Source organism: Gadus macrocephalus, chromosome 17, assembly GCF_031168955.1.
Source record: "Gadus macrocephalus chromosome 17, ASM3116895v1".
Classification (NCBI taxonomy): Eukaryota; Metazoa; Chordata; class Actinopteri; order Gadiformes; family Gadidae; genus Gadus; species Gadus macrocephalus.
Genome location: NC_082398.1, coordinates 1,059,130 through 1,080,609, shown reverse-complemented (window position 1 = coordinate 1,080,609; position 21,480 = coordinate 1,059,130). Strand labels below are relative to the sequence as shown.

Genomic DNA, 21,480 nt, shown 5'->3' with positions numbered 1-21,480 from the left:
TTGTGACCAATAAAGTAGCTATCTATCTATCCATCTATATAGCCTTAACATAGCCACACATTTACATGTATGCAGCCAGTAGTTATCCATTTTAATTGAACACAAGTTATTTCACATTTTATTGAGTTTTTTTTATTTCAACAGAACAATTGTTGCCAGACAGAGGGTGGCTGCCCTTCTTCTGCTGTGCCGTAGGCGGGCAAGGAGAAGACGAAGGGTTTGGGTGCACCCCATCAATGAACGGAGACAAAAACAGGGGGTATACCACAATCTGGTCCAGGAGCTCCGTGCAGAGAGGCACCGCCAATACTTCAATTCGCCACTAGGAAGTGTACAATGGCAGAACCGTATGGTGTAACCTAGCCATGATGACCTATAATCTAGTTATTATCACTCTCTGGTATAAATACTCTTTTGCATACATATATATATATATATATATATATATATATATACACATATATTTTATCCCTCGGGATAAATACAGTGATGTTATTGCTGTGCTGGACTCAGTAGCCAGTCTATTTTATTGTATTGTATATTTATTGTATTTCTATGTGAAGCACTTTGAGTCTGCTTCATGTATTAAAAGTGCTATATGAATGAAGTTGCCTTGCCTTAAATAAAAAAATATATATACAAGTAATCTGGTTTCTACCTACATGGTGTGATTATACTGTATGTGACTTGATTTCGTCTATTTCCCATTATGGTTAATGGTTTGGGTACTTAATAATACATTTAATTTAGAGGCGCCTTTCAAGACACCCAAGGTCACCTAAGACACCCAAGGTCACCTTACTACACCTAACTTAGTCCACCATTGTTGATTTCTCACCTGAAGAGCCAATCTCCAGAGCTATGGCTCGCCAGGCAATGTCCTTTTTGGAGTTGTCTTTGTAATGACGGGGACTTTGGTCTTACAATTCAACATATTTTTCCACCTCGACGACCAGTCTCTCATCGTCCATTCTCGTAATTGTTTCTCACAAACGAAAGAGGGCGACATCCAGTGGTGAGGGGTAGATATGGAGGTGCCTACGGGACCCGGGATGTACCAACCAGCTTTTAAAAAGCGCCTTTTCAGGGGCGGCGACGCTAGGGAATAGAACATTGGCTCGAAGACTAGTTGGGCGTTGCGGCGCGGAACGCTTCCGCTCAGCTAGTCGGCGCCGGTGTGGGCTAGTACACCCGGAATAATGGGGGCAGACTTTTTGACGCGCCGCTGCGGCGCCGGTGTATTTAGGCCTTAAAGGCTCGATTCCACCGGAGGCGTACGCGCCCCGGGACGGCTGCGCCGCGGTCACCGCTGCTGATCGCTTCCTCTCTAATCAGTGAGACCATTACCACCATGCGCGCCGCAGAACGTTTCAGCTGTGTCCCAGGAGCGGCGTGCTGCGCCGCGGCGCTATCTTTCCGTCGCACTTCTATTTTTGCCGCGAGCCGTTGCTAAACCGCGTCAATTTCGACAGAGCAGATCGAGCCGGGCAGGAAGTGAAAAGTAAAAGCCATAGAGCATCCGGTCAATTTTCAAAATAAAACACAATACTCAGATCATGTAACTTCACATCAACATTATTACGTCATGACCGGTGGCACCAGGTCAGCAGTCAATCAATCAAAGGGTCTCAGAGGGTCGGCAACATGGACGACGAGAGACTCATTGTCGAAGTTCAGCAACATGAAGTCATTTATGTACCAAATCATCCTTTTTATAAGGAAAATGTCAGAAAGAACAAAGCGTGGCATTTAATTGCAATAGTTTTGGGAGTGGAAGGTGAGTACATTAGGTTTAGGATTATCGTGTGATCTCGTGATCTCGCGTGAATACGGCTGGCTCGCAGTGGACGCAGGGCAGAGGACGCAGCCGTTCCGCGGCGCGTACGCATCCGGTGGAATCCCGGTGTAACACAATGTAGGTCGTGCTGTTTATTTTCAACCTGGTTTGCTAAAGAGGCTCATTTAGCTAACAATAACAATAACTAGCCAATGACAAACGGGAACGCTATAAGTGCTGCAACCAGGAAATTACATCACCTTCTCGTAAACCATGTCGGGCGTACCGGTGTGCTATACAAATGGATCGCAGCATGGCGGTGCGCGCGACAAAGGTCTGCGCACGCACCGCGTGTCAGGCAACCCCAGCCTGGCTGAAGTGAGAAAAGGACCAGGACGAAGGTTCTGGATGTGTCCCCGATCCTGTAGTGGACAGCCGAGGACAGCCGAGGACCCAGTGTAGGGAGCGGACGAGCAGTTTCGTTAATTAACTGATTCCGCCTTTAATAATCCATTTTTTAATGCTTCAGTCTTAAGAAGAAAGAAAAGCAATGATTCACGACCAGTAAATTGTGCGATTGAAAAGTTATTTTTTATTATCCATCGATCCATCATCCCCCAAAATAAGTGTTTCGAAATGACCATATAATTATAAAGCGTTATTTTCTATATTTTGTCCTTCATGTGAATATCTTAGCCCACCAAAAGTGCTTATTATCTATGCTTATTTTGGGCCATGTCTAACAAACAGCACACCCAAACTATGAAAGCAGAACAAAACACAAGAATGATTAAAAAAAAAGATTGATTAAACATAGTCACGGTTTTAATAGTAATCATCGTGCCGGTCAACATGTTAAAAAGGGATAGTGTCACCAAAAAAACACATGCTGGTGCTCTTTCATTTTACTAACCAGCTTAACTTCACTAACCAAGGCACATTCAGCTTTGAATCCTGCAACCTGGCACAACGTTCAAATACATGTTCAATGCAAAACCGGAATGTTTAAAAGCCTAGTTCAACTGGCTTTTATTCTGTATCCGAGGTCTGCTTATTGTAACACATAAAGCCATGATTCTTTAGTCTCTTTTTAATAGATTTTTTAACTTTGACCTTGTCAGCCTTACTTCCCAGTCTCTGTTTACGCTTTGCCAATCTCGGCCTAGAGCTCAAACACAATCCGGAGAAACAGTTTGGAATGTCTAAGACTTTTCTACGTTTCTTCTTTATTACTCTGCCCTCCGTCTCCCCCTCCTCACAGACCTCCATAAGCTCCATACTTTCCCTCCGGCCCCTCTTCCTCTCGTTAAACCTGCTCTCTGGATCGCTGACTTTTGGGATGGTGCCGCTGGCTTCCTGTTGACGAGCTTGATCCCCTGGTTCACGAGACTCCTTCTCATTGGTCGGAACCTCTACACCTGTTGTCCTGCGCTCGCCACCTTTACGGTCTGACCTCTCACTCTCCGTTAGTAGAGGGTCCCCCGGCCCGACAACATCACCTGCCCTGTCATCCCCACACTCCATGGCATCACCACCTCCCGTGACATCACTGCTCCCCGCCGACGCCGGCCGTTCATCCATTGGCTCAGAGGAGGAGGGTGTAGTGTGGTGGTCATCACCACCACTATCGTGGCCATCGTCAGTCTTCTGTATTACTCCACCCTCCGTCTGCCCCTCCTCCCCCCTCCTCCTCTCGGTAACAACGCCCTCCGGATCGCTGACCGTTGGGTCGGTGCCGCTGGCTTCCTGTTGGCCAGCTTGATCACCTGGTTTGCGAGTGTCCATCTCATTGGTCGGAAGCTCTTCGTCTCTCTTAATGCGCTCGCCACACTTCCCGTCTAACCGAGCACTCTCCAATGTTTGAGGGTCCCCCGCCACGACATCACCTCCTGTGACCTCACCACCCTCTGGGACATCAACCCCCTCTGTGACCTCATCACCTCCTGTGACCTCACCACCCTCAGGAACATCAACCCCCTCTGTGACCTCATCACCTCCTGTGACCTCACCACGCTCAGGAACATCAACCCCCTCTGTGACCTCACCACCCTCAGGATCATCAACCCCCTCTGTGACCTCATCACCTCCTGTGACCTCACCACCCTCAGGAACATCAACCCCCTCTGTGACCTCACCACCTCCTGTGACCTCACCACCCTCAGGAACATCAACCCCCTCTGTGACCTCACCACCCTCAGGATCATCAACCCCCTCTGTGACCTCATCACCTCCTGTGACCTCACCACCCTCAGGAACATCAACCCCCTCTGTGACCTCACCACCTCCTGTGACCTCACCACCCTCAGGAACATCAACCCCCTCTGTGACCTCATCACCTCCTGTGACCTCACCACCCTCAGGATCATCAACCCCCTTCCTGACATCATCACCTCTCTCAACACTCTCAGGATCATCCACCCCCGCCCTGACATCATCACCTCTCTCAACATCAACACTCTCAGGATCATCCACCCCCGCCCTGACATCATCACCTCTCTCAACATCAACACTCTCAGGATCATCAACCCCCGCCCTGACATCATCACCTCTCTCAACATCACCACGCTTAGTAAGATCAGCGTTGCCATCGTCAGCGTTGTTCTGATTGGTCTCCGACTCGACCGGGTCCACAGACGACCCGTGGGGGTGCTCCTGAGGTGAATCACTAACTGGAGGAGAAGAAGAAGAAGTAGGAGAAGAAGAGGAAGAGGAAGAGGAAGAGGAAGAAGAAGTAGAAGTAGAAGATAGTTAAATAAACTTTTGTCCAAAGTATATTTCATGGGAGATTTGTTGTGGACCTGGTTTCCAAACTTACTTTGTCTTTCTCTCTTTCTGTAAAAAAGGAGATAGCCGTTCTGGCTCCTGTGAGGATGGGGATCAGAATAATGCTCATAATCCACAGGAACAAAGCATCGAGTCGCAGCAATTTAAAAGTATTTAAAAAAGTCTGCACGTACCATTCTGGATTAAAGTTGTTTTTCTGTGGATAGTATAAGGATTACAGTTATACTAACACGTTGCGAGAACTGAAAAGGATATGAATATTAGACGATAGCCAGTGTCTGCCAAAGAGACGCCAGACTTACCGGTGTAACCCATGAGTCGTTGAAGTCGTACCAGCCGTCGTCTGGAGACTGGATGGTGGCTGTGTAGTGGCCCCCCCTCAGGTCCCCCACATGGTCCACGGTGGCATAGAGCTCATAGCTCGCACCCTGAACAGGGACAAAGAGACCACAATGAGGAAGGCATAAGCAGGAGGATTGACAGGCTTCTGCACCTGTTTGAAGCGACACTGGCTTCACCCTGCGTCCCGCACTACTGCTACTACCCATCATGGCCACAGGGTGGCACCATAGCCTGCCCTTCAGTCACCATCAGAGGGGTATGAGTTGACTTTACATGCACTCGTTTTCAATGTTTTCTATAGGGTTCATTCGTCTCTGTCCGGGAATGTGTGTGCTTTTGTGTGTGTGCATGTGTGTGTGTGTGTGTGTGTGTGTGTGTGTGTGTGTGTGTGTGTGTGTGTGTGTGTGTGTGTGTGTGTCCATGCAAATGTGTGTGCGTGTGTTGTACCTTTGCCATTTCAATGTCCAAAGGAACATCCACAGGGCAATCGTTTTTCACGTAGTCCATTTCGTAGTAGCTGAACTCAAATCTCTTAAGCAGCAGCACAAGAACCTTTGGATAGAGTTCTACTGCACATTCCTAACGACACCACAGAATAAGAAAAGGGGAGGAGCCGAGTCAAAGCCTATCTGTTAAGATGGTGGTACATTCAGTCTGTAGTGTTGTTACTTACAGTCGTGGTGTCTGCTTTGACCGCACACTCATCACAGTACACTTGGTTGTCTCCGGTTAACTTTGATTGGCTGAAAAATCGTTTCAACCCGTCTTCCTGTGCAAGGCAGACGAGATGGAAGAGGGAGACGAAATATTATCTCAAATCACAACCATAGAATACAATAGTACAATTATAACCGTAACTCTGCTGTGGGTAGTCTCCTTTTTGTACTCTAATTCTCTAGGTTATAATAAAGTCCACAGGTTGCTTACCACGTTATAAACTCCATTGTGGGCATTGTTAATCGGGAGATTAAGAGTCCAAAATGAATTGTGTTCAACAGTGCTTACGCCACACGAACATGTCGTGCGGTGAATTAACCTTCCATGGAAAACCTGTAAACACACACACACACACACACACACACACACGCACAACCAGACACATACACATGATATAAATTGCCCAATGTACACAATAGTACAGAGACTTGGTGTGTGTTCAGTCCTGGTAAATCCAACATGCAGGAGATGTTTATTCTGAAGGTGCACCTCACCTGTGAGGCCTTAGGACTCGCCAGACTTAGAATCTTCTCAAAATACTGGGCAGCATCTTGCTGCTGCCCTACTGAAGGATGAAGAGACAAGGGTTTTAGAATTAAAGATCATCGGATACACACTCCCTATTTTTCTTCAGGTTTCTTTGTGTACCATTTTCTATCCCAAGTTTGAAGATGATGCATTCCGTAGTGGGAGAACCATTCTTCAGCTGACGGAAGAGATCTTTGAGATGAGCATCGATGTAGGAGCTTTCACTGTGGCAAAAACAATTTTTGGGATTTGATGACGAGATGACAAAGGCTTAAAGTCATAGTCAAAGTCTTCACATACCAGACATACATGAAAATCGAAAAGACGTTTCTCACTATCCCACAGTCAAAGAGATAAAGTGAACAGGCACAAGGGATAAAGACAAGACATTTCCTAACACTAAAGTAAACACTAAAGTGCACAACAGCTAGATATTTACTAATCATAAAAACATACAATAAAGTATTTGTCTATTATGTGTAAGTAGGTATAGCAAAAGGTTTTTTTAGTTGCAATACTGCAAAATACAGTTAGTAATAGCAGCAAAAGATAAATTGTATATTGTAATAGTGCAAATTATATATGTTGTAATAGTGCAAAAAGACAGTCAGTTAATGATAGATAGGGGTAGGCTTAGAGGGACCAAGGTATAGGGCCGGGGTAGAGAGGTTAGGAGGACCGAAACATATGAAGGTATTATTGTAGCAAAAGTCTTTAGCACCTGTAACTGCAGAATTTGAATGCGTACACTAAAGTCACAGTAAATTTGAAGTCGTATATATTTATTTTGCATGTGTACTCTAAAGTCACAAATGTGTAACAGTACATTTGTAGTCGTAAAAAAAATATAAATATTTTTTATACCATTGTAAACACAAAATAGGGTCTACGAGTACGCTAATCTGTGTTACAGGTGCACAAATCCTTTTGCTACAATTATTGCAGCGCAGTTGGTGCAAAACACATTCGCACACCCGTGTTTCATAATCTGAGAACATGCCCAAAAGGTGTGCATTCGTAAACCCAAATTTGAACAAATGCATCAGAAGTTGCACATCTGTGAACGCTATGTTAATTCAGCATTTTAATGAGCGAGCACAAAACCATTTTACAACTGTTTTTTTTGCAGGTTGTTTTGCAACACCCCTAGGTGGTAAATGTGTAGCAAAAGTATTCGTATCCGTAGATGACAGAGCGTCCGTGAGCGGGACAAAATAGTCCCGCCCATAATTTCCTAATCCAATGAAAATCGCCGGCAGGGATGCATTTCTCAAATTACACTGGGACCCACCCACCCCGTGCCAGCCATGGAGCTATAAAGATCGCAGCATACTCAGCACGGGATACGTTTATTTCTGGAGAAGTGAAGAGGGCGTCCTACTGAACGGAGATGGGTATCCTACATTATGTTAAATGAAATGACTCAGTTCAAGTGAATTCCCCCCAAAGTATTTCATTAACATGCCGCAAATGTCCTTGAATGTATTTTAATGGTCGCCATAACATAAATTCAGAAATGTTAATGCAATACTTTGGGGAGAATTCCCTTGAACTAAGTCATTTCATTTTACATAGGCCTAATGTAAAATGACATAATGTAAAAGGACCCCTACATGTCCTTCATGATTGACGGCGACACAGACGTCTCTACCAAAGAGTGTGTGATCGTCTACAGCCGCATTTTGCGCAAAGGGAGACCAGTCAACATTTTAATTGTGTAATACTTTAAGCACAAAAAAAGTTTTATTTTGCTTAATGGTTTAGTTCGAAATGTTCAATTTCAGCTCAATGAAGCACCTTATTTTTCTTTTTATTTATAATTGTGCTTCAAATAAAGAAATGCCTTTCTCTACACCTTAATCTTGTTTAAAAATCATTCACATTATATGAAAGTTATGAACAGAGATATAAAGGTGACCTCATGGCGTCTGGACCCCTGTGAAGTATTGATAAATGTAATGCATTCTTTAGCCCACCCACCCAAAATCACCACCAGCCGTCACTGTAATTTGAGAAATGCATCCCTGCCGGCGATTTTCATTGGATTAGGAAATTATGGGCGGGACTATTTTGTCCCGCTCACGGACGCTCTGTCATCTACGGATACGAATACTTTTGCTACACATTTACCACCTAGGGGTGTTGCAAAACAACCTGCAAAAAACCCCACAGCTGAGACTTGCAGGAGCAGATTCGAGCAGTTGTAAAATGGTTTTGTGCTCGCTCATTAAAATGCTGAATTAACATAGCGTTCACAGATGTGCAACTTCTGATGCATTTGTTCAAATTTGGGTTTACGAATGCACACCTTTTGGGCATGTTCTCAGATTATGAAACACGGGTGTGCGAATGTGTTTTGCACCAACTGCGCTGCAATAATTGTAGCAAAAGGATTTGTGCACCTGTAACACAGATTAGCGTACTCGTAGACCCTATTTTGTGTTTACAATGGTATAAAAAAAAATGTATATATTTTTTACGACTACAAATGTACTGTTACACATTTGTGACTTTAGAGTACACATGCAAAATAAATATATACGACTTCAAATTTACTGTGACTTTAGTGTACGCATTCAAATTCTGCAGTTACAGGTGCTAAAGACTTTTGCTACAATAATACCTTCATAGAAACACAACAAACTTTTGGACAGCGTCTCTGAATTCTTTTGTCATGAAGAGCACTTGAAGCACGCTGTTCAGGTAGCAGGTGGAGCCCTGGTTTCTCAAGCCTTTGTACTTGGGTTCTGCATCGTGAGAGAGGGATACACACAGAAACACAACAGATATACCACCATAACCAGGCCTATACATGCCAATTAAAACATCCAACAAGATATAGGACTATGGAGTAATGTCCCGTCATACAAAATACAACTGTACCTGCTCGATCCCATCCACGATTATAATTACTCATGGCGTGTCCCTTTGAAGGAATATAAATTAAAATTGTTATTAGGAATTGTTAAATTATTAAATGCAGAACTAATTGGTTCGTTGTGGAAGAAAAAGCGTCAAAAATATTTGACGCTCATAAGAACAGCTATGAGCGCGCGTATTTATCCATTCCCAAATGCAAATCGAAATGGTTGTCGATCGGAAATCGACTATTGGAATAGGCCTAATCATCAGGTCGTCATGCCTACCTTAAGCTTGGCTCTGTCCAGTGTTGTGTTGCCTGCTCCTCAACACAAAATGGAGTTGAACTATTCTTGAGCCATTCTTTCACTTTCGATTTCGAAGCCAAGCCACGAAAACAACATTGATGTTTTAGGCATGCAACAGGCATTTAGCTCAGTAGGGAGACTGGGTTGGCTGTTAAAGGGAAGGTTTCTAGTTAGATGCCCGTCTCCTCCTAGCTGAGAGTCAAGGTGTCCCAGAAGCCTGACCCTGACTGCGAGCCCGACTGCTCCAGACGAGCTGCTGGCTGTCGTCTTGCATGGTTGATTCCGCCGTCGGTGTGGGAATGAATGTTAGGCAATATTGTAAAGCGCTTTGAGTAGTCACTGATTAGAAAAGCACTAAATAAATGCAGTCCATCTGCATGGTTAGGTATATTCAGAGGATAAAATACGCACTGCAACAATAACGCTTAAATAATAATGAAGCAGAAAAGTTGTGGCCTGGTTTGATTTGAGAAATTTGTTGTCTTGAACTTCAGATATGACTTAATACTTGTGATATTTCCTCCCAGTATTCATAATTTCACAACATTCCTATTTCACATATGGTTAATTATTTTAAGATAGGCCTACGTCCCTGTCTGAGCAAGGGAATGAGTAATTTCCTTAGATGCGGGATTAAATTGATTTGATGCATGATTAAACAAATCAAACGAAATATTGTCCAGGCATTCGGTTTAATACGTCATTACGTTATCCAACAAGTATGCTACATAGTTGACGATGACAATCATTCACATCAACGCATGATGAACTGTACAATATCAAAGTGCTCGCTGGTCAGGGGGTGGTCGGGGTGTCAGGGCGTCACTGTTGTCGCTAGAGCTGGACTCCGCCCGGGACCTTGATCACCATTTGGATCGCGGACTTGTGTTGAACTCCATAAGAGACCAGGGTCCTCTCGTCGTCATCCAGCCCATCGGTTGTGAAGATCAGGCGGATGTTGTCCACGCTCTTCCCTGAATACCGAGACGATATTTGACATTAATACACCGTTAAATTGCCAGATCCACTCAGGCTATACCCTGCAGCTGTTGGTCTGGTGATTAGTTGGTCTGAATTAAATAATGGTATTTTAAAGGCCATGTACCTGCCCTCCCTGGAAGACGCTCGCCTAACTTGTTCTTGAGCTGCAGCACTGTCATCGCCTTCATCTGTTCTTCGGTGTTACACAGGTCGATGGTCATGTTCTCTCCGTTCAACCCGATCACTATGACTTGGTAAATCTTCCCCATGGTATCGCATGAGGCAGAATGACCGGACTTTACGTGAGCGAGATAATTAAAAGGAGACTCAAAGTTTCGCTTTCCTTCTGGTCTGCGGAGTGAAGTCAATGTTATATTGGCGGTTGTGCGCTCAGCTCCGACGACTCACCAGAGAAGAGCAGCGTCGGTTTCCGATGTGAAACTGACTTGTGCACATTTCCGTCTTGGCCACATGTCAATGAATAGAAGTCCTGCAAGATCTACGACATTTTTTTGAATTGCTTTTATTGTTATCCTTTAAACAAAATAATTACAAACAATAATACCTTCATACAAGAAGGACCAAAAAGCCATAACAAGAACTTAAGCACATGGGAGAGGTTTGGCTTCAGGAAGACCTTTCTGCCTGACACGCAGCAAGTTGTGTTCCCGCGTCACTAGGACTAGGGGATGGCTCAATGAATCCCTGACAGCCTGCCGTGCAATCACGTGTTTTCTCAGAAAGATAGAAAGAGAACCGAAAGCCCATCTTCTTCCAGTTGCCACCAACACGCAGCAGTTTAACAGCAAACGAGCAATAACAGTCGATAGAAAGTAAAATGAGCGAGCAGAATGCAGAGAAGAGATATGATCCGGAAGACACCACTCTTAAATTTGTCAACAGACCAGATGACTTAGACCCGCTTCGTAAGTGACCATCAAATTCACTAAATTAACCCAGCGTGTTGTTTTGAATTCGATATTGTAGGAGTAAATACGTCCATCCCTTATAATTATGAAACTTTTGTTATTGCAAACTTGCAAACCGTAATGCTTTTATTTTGAAGACTCGATCAGGGTCATCGATTGATTGCCTATCGACCACTGCGTGTGTCTTCCCCCCTCAGCACCTGAGGACGGGGACGAGCAGCTCAGTGCGGAGATGTCTTGCGGTCACGCCGTCAAGCCAGAATCTCTGACCGGGTGGTGTCGCAGTTTGCTGGACCAGGTAGCCATATTATTCACGTAGGCTATTATTACACTGCTTTGTTGAATAATCGATTCAGATTGTTACGAGCCGTCAGCAGTCTGCATAACAGACCATCAATATGTTTGATGGTCCGTTGCAGATGCTATTTACAAAAAAGACTGACCTTTCATTTTGAGCAAAAGCAACCTACACCAAAAGCAGTTCATGGGGTCTTGCATCGGCCTGTTGGAGTTTATTAGGTGATAATGACCGGCTGTATATTATTCCTTACTTATTTAACAGTGACGTGACCAGACCAGTTTCTCTATTGTGCAGACGATCTGTAATTGGTAGTGGTAGTATCCCCTGGGTCCCCCTACTAAACCGTAGCTACAAGAAAGAAACCAACTTTATTGAAATTAATATGGACAGAACGGGAGCAAGACCAAAAGAGTGACGTTTTGTCCTGCGTTCTTCCTCCGCAGGGCCAGTACACATTTAAGTGCCCTGCACCCACGGAGGGCACGGAGCAGTGTGGTGCCGAGTGGCCCTACACAGAGGTCCGCCGGCTGGCCGCACTGACCGCAGAAGAGATGCTGGACTTTGAAATGAAATTGGGCCGTCTAGCCGCCGCACGGTTTTGTGACTTTAAAGCAGTAAGTGGCCTTATTATGTGTCCAGAGAAGGAAAAAACGCGACTAAATGTCAGCTATTTAATTGCCACCCTTTTGTCTTCATCCCAAACAGTGCCCTGGCTGTAAAACCTACGTGGAAAGAGAAGCGTTAGACAATCTCTGTTTCCGCTGCACTATCTGTAAAGGAAGCGGTAAGCCCACCAAGCAGTTCTGCTGGCAGTGTCTGAAGCCGTGGAAGGGGAGGGCGCCGCGCAGCGACCGCTGTGACAACGACGACTGCTCGGACAAGGATCTGGAGCTGCTGAAAGGGTGTGGCACCATCACGATGTCCCAGGTGGCGGGGGTGGGGCCTGTCCCTTCCATCAGGGCCTGCCCCACCTGTGGCTTAAAGGTGGAGCACGACAAGACCGGCTGCAAGAACATCCTGTGCCCACGCTGCAAGGTGGAGTTCTGCTTCGTGTGTCTGAAGCTCACCGGGCAGTGCCTTCAGACCAGCTGCTATTTCATAGCCTGCAGCAGCGGCATCGCACCGAGGCAGACCGCCATGCCAATATGGAAGAGATAATAACGGTGTATTTGATTTATCATTCATGTTGTCGACACTGCGCCTTATAAGATTGTTATGACAATAAAAAATAAATTGGAATGGTATGGTGGCACGCCACTGCTCATTATTATGTAGGCCTATGTGACCAATTAAAGGTGACATATTATACCAGCAGGTGTGACGACAAAACGGATTGTAATGGCTAATCACACTCGCACCTGGTGGTATAATATGTCAACTTTAAGATACAACATGCCACCCTAGAAATTGCCTATTTAGAAGCCATAGTTTGAAGATAGCGTGCAAAGTAGATCAAGATTGTATTATTGCTTATGAGCAGCCATAGTTTGAAGATAGTGAGCAAAGTAGAAGAGAATGAGTCATATAAAGAAAGAGGCGTTCCACAACATTCCAGTGTACCCGAGTCACTCATGTTGTCAAGAAGCGAAACTCATTCTGCGTGCGACCATCTTTTAGGCACCGCGGTGAAGTTAGTTTTAGGTTGGATATTCGACGGATATTCAGTCCAGTTCCAGCCGCGACTTCACGGAGATTTGCCAGGCAATAGCTGCAGGAGAACGGTTAGCACACCTCGCAGAGCCTCGCGGTGAATCGCTGGAAACTGATTTAGGGACCGTCAATAAATTACTTTACGTAAATATATCAATACAAAATACTTGCAGTTTTTTCAATAGCTTCCATGCCATGTGACCCAGTGACTCAAAACCAGTATCTAATTGTATTATTAAACCCTGAGAATAAGACACACCACTTGTTATGGTATTTTAGTGCTTCCTCTATTTTATATTAATATTAATATGCAGGAATGATCATATTTCTTTCAATAGCTTCCATGCCATGTGACCCAGTGACTCCAAACCAGTATCCACTTGTAGAACTAAACCCTGAGAATAGGACACACCACTCTTTTTTTGCACTTTTACCGCGCCATTCAAGGGCCGGATTGTGGCCTTCTTGGCTTTCCATACTGCACGTACGCCCCAACGCAGCCTCCAACAAAAAGAGCGTCCGCTGGATCCAATGATGGTCCGATCATTCTGTCACGATTAGCCGGTGGCAGGCAGGTAGGACCCAATAGCAGACAGTTCAGGTAAAGGGTAATTTATGAACGCAAAAAGGCAAGGAACACCGAGAACACAGGTGACGCAGGTAACATGGGTAACACAGGGAACACAGGTAACACACAGGACACAACTCACCACAAACTACAATGTTTGTGGTCTTAGTGAAACAGCCTTGCCTTGGAGTTGGAGAAGTTGGAGTGATTGTGTGATTGTGCGAGAGAGAGCGCACCTGCTGTGGTGATGTTTGGCTTGTTGTGGGCTTATATGTGTTCAATGATGTATCTGTCTGATCGTATTATCTGTAGATGGATGATTAAATAATGTCACAAGATCGGTCATACTGCAGGCTCTCATTTCACTGATTGTGTGCTCGTCTCCGATATGCTATATATCTGGCATTTATTAAATTCATTGTTCTTCTGATTGCGCAAGAATGGTGCCAACAATTTGGCAGGAATTCCTGCCAAACCGCACGGATTCCGTACGGATTCTGTATGGTTTCCGTGCGGTTTAGCCCTTTTACCGCGCCATTCTAAGGACAGCTTGTGGCCTTCTTGGCTTTCCATAAAGGTCTGCGCACGCACCGTGCGTCAGGCAACCCCAGCCTGGCTGAAGTGAGAAAAGGACCAGGACGGAGGTTCTGGATATGTCCCCGATCCTTTAGTGGACAGCCGAGGACAGCCGAGGAACCAGTGTAGGGAGCGGACGAGCAGTTTTGTTAATTAAATGATTCCACATTTATAAATCCATTTTTTTATGCTTCAAAAGAAAAGCAATGATTCACGACCAGTAAATTGTGCGATTGAAAAGTTATTTTTTATTATCCATCGACAGCCCCCCAAAATAAGTATTTCGATATGTCCATATAATTATAAAGCGTTATTTCCCATATTTTGTCCTTCATGTGAATATCTAAGCACACCAAAAGTGCTTATTATCTATGCTTATTTTGGGCCATGTCTAACAAACAGCACGCCCAAACTATGAAAGCAGAACAAAACACCAGATTGATTCAAAAAATTACTGATTAAACATAGTCACGGTTTTAATAGTAATCATCGTGCCGGTCAACATGTTAAAAAGGGATAGTGTCCCCAAAAAAAACACAGCTGGTGCTCTTTCATTTTACTAACTAGCTTAACTTCACTAACCAAGGCACATTCAGCTTTGAATCCTGCAACCTGGCACAACGTTCAAATACATGTTCAAAGCAAAACCGGAATGTTTAAAAGCCTAAACTGGCTTTTACTCTGTATCCGAGATCTGCTTATATTGACACATAAAGCCATTCTTCTTTCGTCTCTTTTTAATTGTTTTTTTTATCTTTGACCATGTCAACCTTACTTCCCAGTCTCTGTTTACGCTTTGCCAATCTCGGCCTAGAGCTCAAACACATTCCACTTAGGGAGAGACTGTTTGGAATGTCAAAGACTTTTCTATGTTTCTTCTGTAGTACTCCGCCCTCCGTCTCCCCCTCCTCGCGGCAGTGTTAATTTTGTCAGCTATTTTAGATTTAGTCTTAGTCTTTGTCTTTTGACAAATGCTTAGTATATTTAGTCACATTTTAGTCATTGTTTTCCTTTGTAGTTTTAGTCTAGTTTTAGTCGACGAAAAGTCTTTACATTTTAGTCAACTTTTAGTCATTACTTTTAGTCAAAATGTTTTCTATTTTTAAACTAGTTCAATTAGGCTAACCCTATATAGGCTATATGGACACCTGCTAAGTTGTTCCACTCAAATAGAGCACTAAAGTGAAAACGTTACGTTGTCCTGGCAACCGGATTTTCAGTTCTAAACAACTGAACGAGAGATGGCGTTCTCCATTGCTTCCATGTGTTTCTTTCAAAATTTAAATAAATCAATTTCAAGCGGTGAAAATCACTACCAACGGGAGTGTAATGATTGGAAAATATTGTGCATTTTGAATGTCCAAATAGCACACCACTAACATTGTCCTGTCTCGTCTCGTCAACGAAAACAAAATGACATTTCGTCATAGTTTTTATTATCAAAGATCTATTTTTAGCTCGTCAACGTCTATTCTTAGTCACGGAAAAAAGGTTGTTGACGAACATTTTTCGTCATATTTTTCGTTAACGAAATTAACACTGCTCACATGTTGGACTTTCAAATGTACTTTTGAGAATACTTTGCAAAATCTCATGACACTGTTATTGTTGTAAATATATATATAGTTATATGTCCTTAAGATGTTTGTGTTAATGTTTCTATCGTTGTTTCTACATCCAAGGTTGACCTGTACTTTGTTAGTTTCGATTGAATATGCATGTTAAGTATTACCTTAGTTTGTTTCACTAGTCACTTTTGTTGTACATAGTCACTTTAAATTGTCACCTTTTTTCCACATTTGTATATAGTCACTGTTAGTACCTGGAAGCAGTAGGAGTGAGCTGCCTTTTCTTTTGACTAGTTTTCTCATGTTTTTTGTTAGTTTGGGATGTTAGTTTTAGTGATGGTCTTTTTATTATTTACTTTGACATAGGGTTTAGGTAGCTTCCCTTTGAAATCTAGTTTGTTGGTTGGCCTTGGTTCACTCCGAAGAGAAGCTCCATTTTCAGTTTGGTGTATTGTTTGTGTGCTAAGCAGCAATAAACTGCTTGTCATTTTGACTACGCGTGTGTGGACTCCTATTTATGTTAGGCAAATAATGTACCAAAAACATGAGAAGCATTGTGATTTTTCTGTTGGATATGTGTATATATGCACAAATACACACACACAGATGAGTGAAAATAGCTTAAAAGTATAGATCAATATATATATATATGTCATATATATATCTATTATACATTATATATTATATTATATCTATAAATAGTCTAACAGTCTAAGTAAATAAGACAAATACACACACTGAGATAACTGAAAATTTGCGGGGGCAGGTCTCAAAAAAATGGACCCGTGCAGGACCAGAGAATGTCTAATATGAGGAGAATGGGCACTCGCGGGTTAGTTCCGGTTTTCTGGACTGGTTGCAGTAATAATCTCTGACCACGCGGGGCGCTCGTAGGCGAGTCCAGAATGAATGGGAGCCAACGGGGTTTTATCCTCAGAATCCACTTTTCTCACGATGTAATTTTTTGTCAAGTAATTTGAAAGTTGCGTTCAAAAGGTGGGGCTAAAATAATAAACTCAGCTGAATATTGCATTTTTTAAGGTCACGTATCTGTTCTAAAAAGGTATTGAAAAAATACGATGACGTCACACATTGTCATACTGTCAGAGGTACTGCTTTACGGCAGTTTCTGAAGCACTTCCTGCAACGATAATACCAGCTGTTGGAGGTAAGGCTTTTTCTTGCTTACTAGTTAGAGTTTTAGTGAGCTAATGTAAAAAAAAGAAATGCGCGAATGTTTTTCATATGTATGTAACTTAGAGTGTTTTTTTTTTATCCTCACTAGTGCCGATGATAAAGCCCCATTGTACCAAGATCGGTACAATGGGGCGTATAGGGAGTGCCCAGGCTCTTCGTAGACGGGCTCTGGCAGGACTCAACACACACCACACGCGTCCAAACCTCAGCCAGGTGGTCGCTAAATAAAACTCACACAAACACCATGGAACAACGTCGGCATTACTTAAGCCTATGACCAGTGTTCGTAACAGCTACCGCATGAATAAATATAGCCACAATGGCAAGCTGTTTTATAGACGAGGCATTCGCATTCCCGTTTTCCACTTAGACCCACAAACTTGCTTAGCTATAGTTGCAAGCAAAGCACATATAGAGAATGCATTTGGCATTCGTGTTTCCATTTCCCCCCCCCCACACACACTTTCTTCCACTCTTAAAGTTTAAAACTTACCGTTGTTTTGAAGAGCAGGCTTCCAGCACTCTTCTAGTGGGGGAGGGGCAATGCATGGTCTGCAGTGAACTGCAGCGTCACTAGCAACCCGGAGCTGCCTGTGTGGACGCCTGTTTGTAAATTATTTTTTTTTGCGAAAAAATTATCGGCGAAAATCTGCCGTGTATCGGCCGATACCGATACACGTAAAAAACGTGAATATCGGCTGACCGATATATCGGTCGATCACTAGTTCAGAGGATTAAAGACGCACTTCAACAATGACGCTTAATTAATAATGAAGCAGAAAAGTTGTAAGCCTGGTTTGATTCGAGACATTTGTTGCCTTTAACTTAATACTTGTGATATTTACTCCCAGTTTTTATGATTTCATGACATTCCTATATCGCCTATGGTTAATTATTTGAAGATAGGCCTACTTAAAAAAGTCTACATACACTAGGCCTACCATGTCCCTGTCTGCTCATGTAAGGAAATTAGTCATTCCCTTAGATGCGTGATTAAATTGATTTGATGCATGATTAAACTAATCAAACGAAATATTGTCCAGGAATTCGGTTTAATACGTCATTAAGTCATCCAACAACAACAAGTACAAAGTCGACGATGACAATCATTCATGTAGGCAAGGCAAGGCAAGGCAACTTTATTTATATAGCACTTTTCATACACAAGGCAGACTCAAAGTGCTTCACATATAAACATTGTCATACAATAAAATAAAATAATAGATAAGTAAAAGAAAAACATATGCAAAGAAATGGGTAAAATAGAAAAAGGATTAAAATAGAAAATAGAGGCAAAGTTAAAAAGCTTTTTAGAAAGTGCAATGTATTTAAGATTTTAGCAGAAGGCTATAGCAAACATAAAAGTCTTCAGTCTTGTTTTAAAGGTGCTCAGAGTTGGGGCAAGTCTTAAATCCTCTGGGAGTTTATTCCAGCTATTTGTTGCATAGTAACTAAATCCTGCTTTCCCATGTTTTGTGTTTACTCTGGGGATAATTAACAGATTGGTCTCAGAGGATCTTAGTGGTCTAGAAGGCTGATGTAGTGGAAGCATATCAGTTAAATATTTTGGGCCTAAACCATGTAGGGATTTATAGGTTAGAAACATGATTTTAAAATCAATTCTCTGACCTACAGGAAGCCAATGTAACGATTTCAGAATTGGTGTAATATGATCAAATTTTTTGGTCTTTGTTAGAACTCTAGCAGCAGCATTCTGAACAAGCTGAAGCTTCCTCAGAGTTTGTTTTGGGAGACCTGTGAGGAGACCATTGCAGTAATCAAGCTTACTAGTGATAAAGGCATGTACAAGTTTTTGTAAGTCTTCGGTGGACATGAGCCCTCTAAGTCTTGCTACATTTTTAAGGTGATAATATGCAGATTTTGTAACTGATTTGATGTGACTGTCAAAATGTAAATCTGAATCCATGATAACCCCTAGATTTCTGGCTTTGATTGAGGTTTTCAGGGACAGAGAGTGAAGGTGTTGGGTTACTTTAAGCCTTTCCGTTTTAGAACCAAATACAATTATCTCTGTTTTGTCCTCATTTAGTTGAAGGAAATTTCGGCACATCCATTCCTTCACTTGCTCAATGCACTGGCACAGCAGATCTATGGGCCGATAGTCATTTGGTGATAGCGATTAGGGATGGGCATTTGAAGAAATTTTCTTGATCGAGCATCGCTAGAGTTATCGATCAATTATCGATTAATCATTAACTTTTTTCTATGTTTTTTTTCTAATGTTTTTATCAATGAAATCTTTATTCCAACAATAATGTATGGGCCAAAATTAATACAATACAGTTAACTTGAAGACCTACAACTGTTTAACAGTTTTAAAATAATAAAGGCATTATAGGTTATAGGCCTATGCGGCGCTCGTAAAGTCCGAACAATGCGCCTACAGGCGCTCTTAAAGGTTTGGAAACGATTCAACAAGACTAAATCTGTAGCCTATTCCAATTACAATAAGTAGCGAACTTATCGGACAACAATAATCAAACAAAGGCAGTAGGCTAAAAGTGGGCATTAAACTGTATAACTGTTATGAAAAAAAAGGGGGGGGGAAAGGCCGACATATAATGCCTGCAGCCGGCGCGCGGAAAAGGCTCGCAACAAAAAGATGAGCCACCCATTTACAAACAATTGCATGAACTAGTCTATCTAAAAGCAATACCTTATTGAACATATATAAGGCTGGACTTGTTGCTAAAATATCACAGTTTTGGCAAAATGTAACGACTCCAAGAGGCACCAAGCGGAGCGAGAGTCAACACATTAAGAAAGAAAAGAGCGACTCACATACGGTGGTGACTGTCGTCCATAGCATACAGTAACTCCAGCCTACATATTTTTGTTTAGGAATATAAGCATGTTAACATGCTCGGGGGTCAGACGCGAACGCAGCCTTGTAACTGTCAGTCCAGCAGCAGAAAACACCCGCTCTGACGGGACCGAAGTTGCGGGGATGCAGAGGTATTGTCGCGCTAACTTTGACAGCCTGGGGAACCTTCTTCCATTCACTTTCCACCAGTCGGCAGGGTTATATTAAATTAAATGCTTCAAGACTCACAGTATGCAACACAACGTCCTTTTAATCGATAACAATATAAATTGATCGACGCATTTCTTAACGATCAATTATCGAGCATCGATTAATTATGCCCATCCCTAATAGCGATACATAGATTTGCGTGTCATCAGCATAGCAATGATGGTCAATATTGTTATTTTGCATGATTTGCCCTAGTGGGAGCATGTAGATGTTGAATAAAGAGGGTCCTAAGATCGAACCTTGTGGGACTCCACATGTCACGTTGGTTGATTCTGATACAAAGTCGCCAATGGAAACAAAGTAGTTCCTATTTTGTAGGTAGGACCTGAACCAATTTAAGACAGTGCCTGAAAGCCCCACCCAGTTTTCTAACCTTTCCAGAAGTAATGTATGGTCTACAGTGTCGAATGCAGCACTGAGGTCAAGTAGCATTAGTATTGAGGTTTTGCCAGAGTCTGTGTTAAGACGGATGTCGTTTACAACTTTAATAAGGGCGGTCTCAGTGCTGTGCAGGGGTTGAAATCCTGATTGGAAGGTGTCATAGCAACCAGTTGATGCCAGGAAGTGATTTAGTTGCTGGAGGACAACTTTCTCAATGATTTTACTTATGAAGGGTAGATTTGATATTGGTCTGTAGTTGTTAATAATAGAGGCATCTAGGCTCTGCTTTTTTAAAAGGGGTTTAATAACTGCAGTTTTCAAAGCTTTTGGGAACTTGCCTGACTGGAGAGAGTTGTTAACTATCTGCAATATGTCTACTGCTAGGCAGTCGAAAACATTCTTAAAGAGGTTGGTAGGTATAGTATCAAGGCAACAGGTGGATGGCTTTAGTTGTGTCACAGTTTCCACAAGATTTTGAGAGTCTATAACATCAAAGCATGCCATCCTTGCCACGTAATTTTTGCCTGAACAGGGTGGTAGTCCAACATTTTTGTTTGACGTGGAGATATTAATGGCGCGTCTGATACCTTCAATTTTATCAATATAAAAAGCTGCAAACTCATTGCATTTCTGCGTGGAATGGAGATCAGGTGGAATTTCTGTTGGGGGGTTGGTCAGTCTGTCAACAGTTGCAAATAGGGTTTTTGCATTATTAGTGTTGGTTTTAATGATATTGGAGAAAAATGTTTCTCTAGCATTTTTTAAGTCTAAATTGTAGGCACGGAGGCTCTCTTTATAGATATCATGGTGAATATGAAGTTTTGTTTTCTTCCTGCATTCTTTTTTCTGTGCTGTTACAGAAGCAGCTTTTCTCCAGGGTGCCTTTTGCTTTCCAGAAATCGTTTTAACCTTATAAGGTGCAATGACATCTATGACTTTCAAAATTTTCAAATTAAAGT

The 21,480-nt window shown here is 42.7% G+C and overlaps 3 protein-coding genes across 16 annotated transcripts; 1 reads left to right on the top strand and 2 right to left on the bottom strand.

Moving 5' to 3' along the window:
- Positions 1–2,346: 2,346 nt before the first annotated feature.
- si:ch211-212k18.13 (retinitis pigmentosa 1-like 1 protein) lies at positions 2,347–9,853 on the bottom strand. 14 transcript variants are annotated; one of them, XM_060076900.1, is made up of 13 exons: positions 9,295–9,853; positions 8,794–9,074; positions 6,269–6,385; positions 6,115–6,185; positions 5,831–5,953; positions 5,577–5,672; positions 5,351–5,482; positions 4,864–4,989; positions 4,735–4,757; positions 4,593–4,639; positions 4,216–4,446; positions 3,854–4,167; positions 2,347–3,817 (listed from the first exon to the last, which is right to left on the bottom strand). In XM_060076900.1, the coding sequence occupies exons 2-13, from the start codon at positions 8,960–8,962 to the stop codon at positions 2,807–2,809; spliced, it is 2,460 nt and encodes an 819-aa protein (XP_059932883.1). In that variant the 5' UTR covers positions 8,963–9,074; positions 9,295–9,853; the 3' UTR covers positions 2,347–2,806. The 14 variants fall into 14 exon arrangements, with proteins under 14 accessions (XP_059932883.1, XP_059932884.1, XP_059932882.1 ...); XM_060076901.1 differs by having other exon boundaries at positions 2,347–3,961; positions 3,998–4,167; XM_060076899.1 differs by having other exon boundaries at positions 2,347–4,167; positions 6,269–6,372; positions 8,784–8,895; positions 9,032–9,074.
- A 135-nt stretch (positions 9,854–9,988) lies between these two features.
- On the bottom strand, positions 9,989–10,715 carry zgc:194655 (uncharacterized protein LOC794380 homolog). Its single transcript, XM_060076910.1, has 2 exons — positions 10,421–10,715; positions 9,989–10,289 (listed from the first exon to the last, which is right to left on the bottom strand). The coding sequence occupies exons 1-2, from the start codon at positions 10,563–10,565 to the stop codon at positions 10,150–10,152; spliced, it is 285 nt and encodes a 94-aa protein (XP_059932893.1). The 5' UTR covers positions 10,566–10,715; the 3' UTR covers positions 9,989–10,149.
- Positions 10,716–11,027: 312 nt separating this feature from the next.
- On the top strand, positions 11,028–12,775 carry si:ch211-212k18.15 (uncharacterized protein LOC563681 homolog). The gene is made up of 4 exons (XM_060076894.1): positions 11,028–11,222; positions 11,423–11,523; positions 11,970–12,140; positions 12,232–12,775. The coding sequence occupies exons 1-4, from the start codon at positions 11,135–11,137 to the stop codon at positions 12,682–12,684; spliced, it is 813 nt and encodes a 270-aa protein (XP_059932877.1). The 5' UTR covers positions 11,028–11,134; the 3' UTR covers positions 12,685–12,775.
- The last annotated feature ends 8,705 nt before the right edge of the window (positions 12,776–21,480 follow it).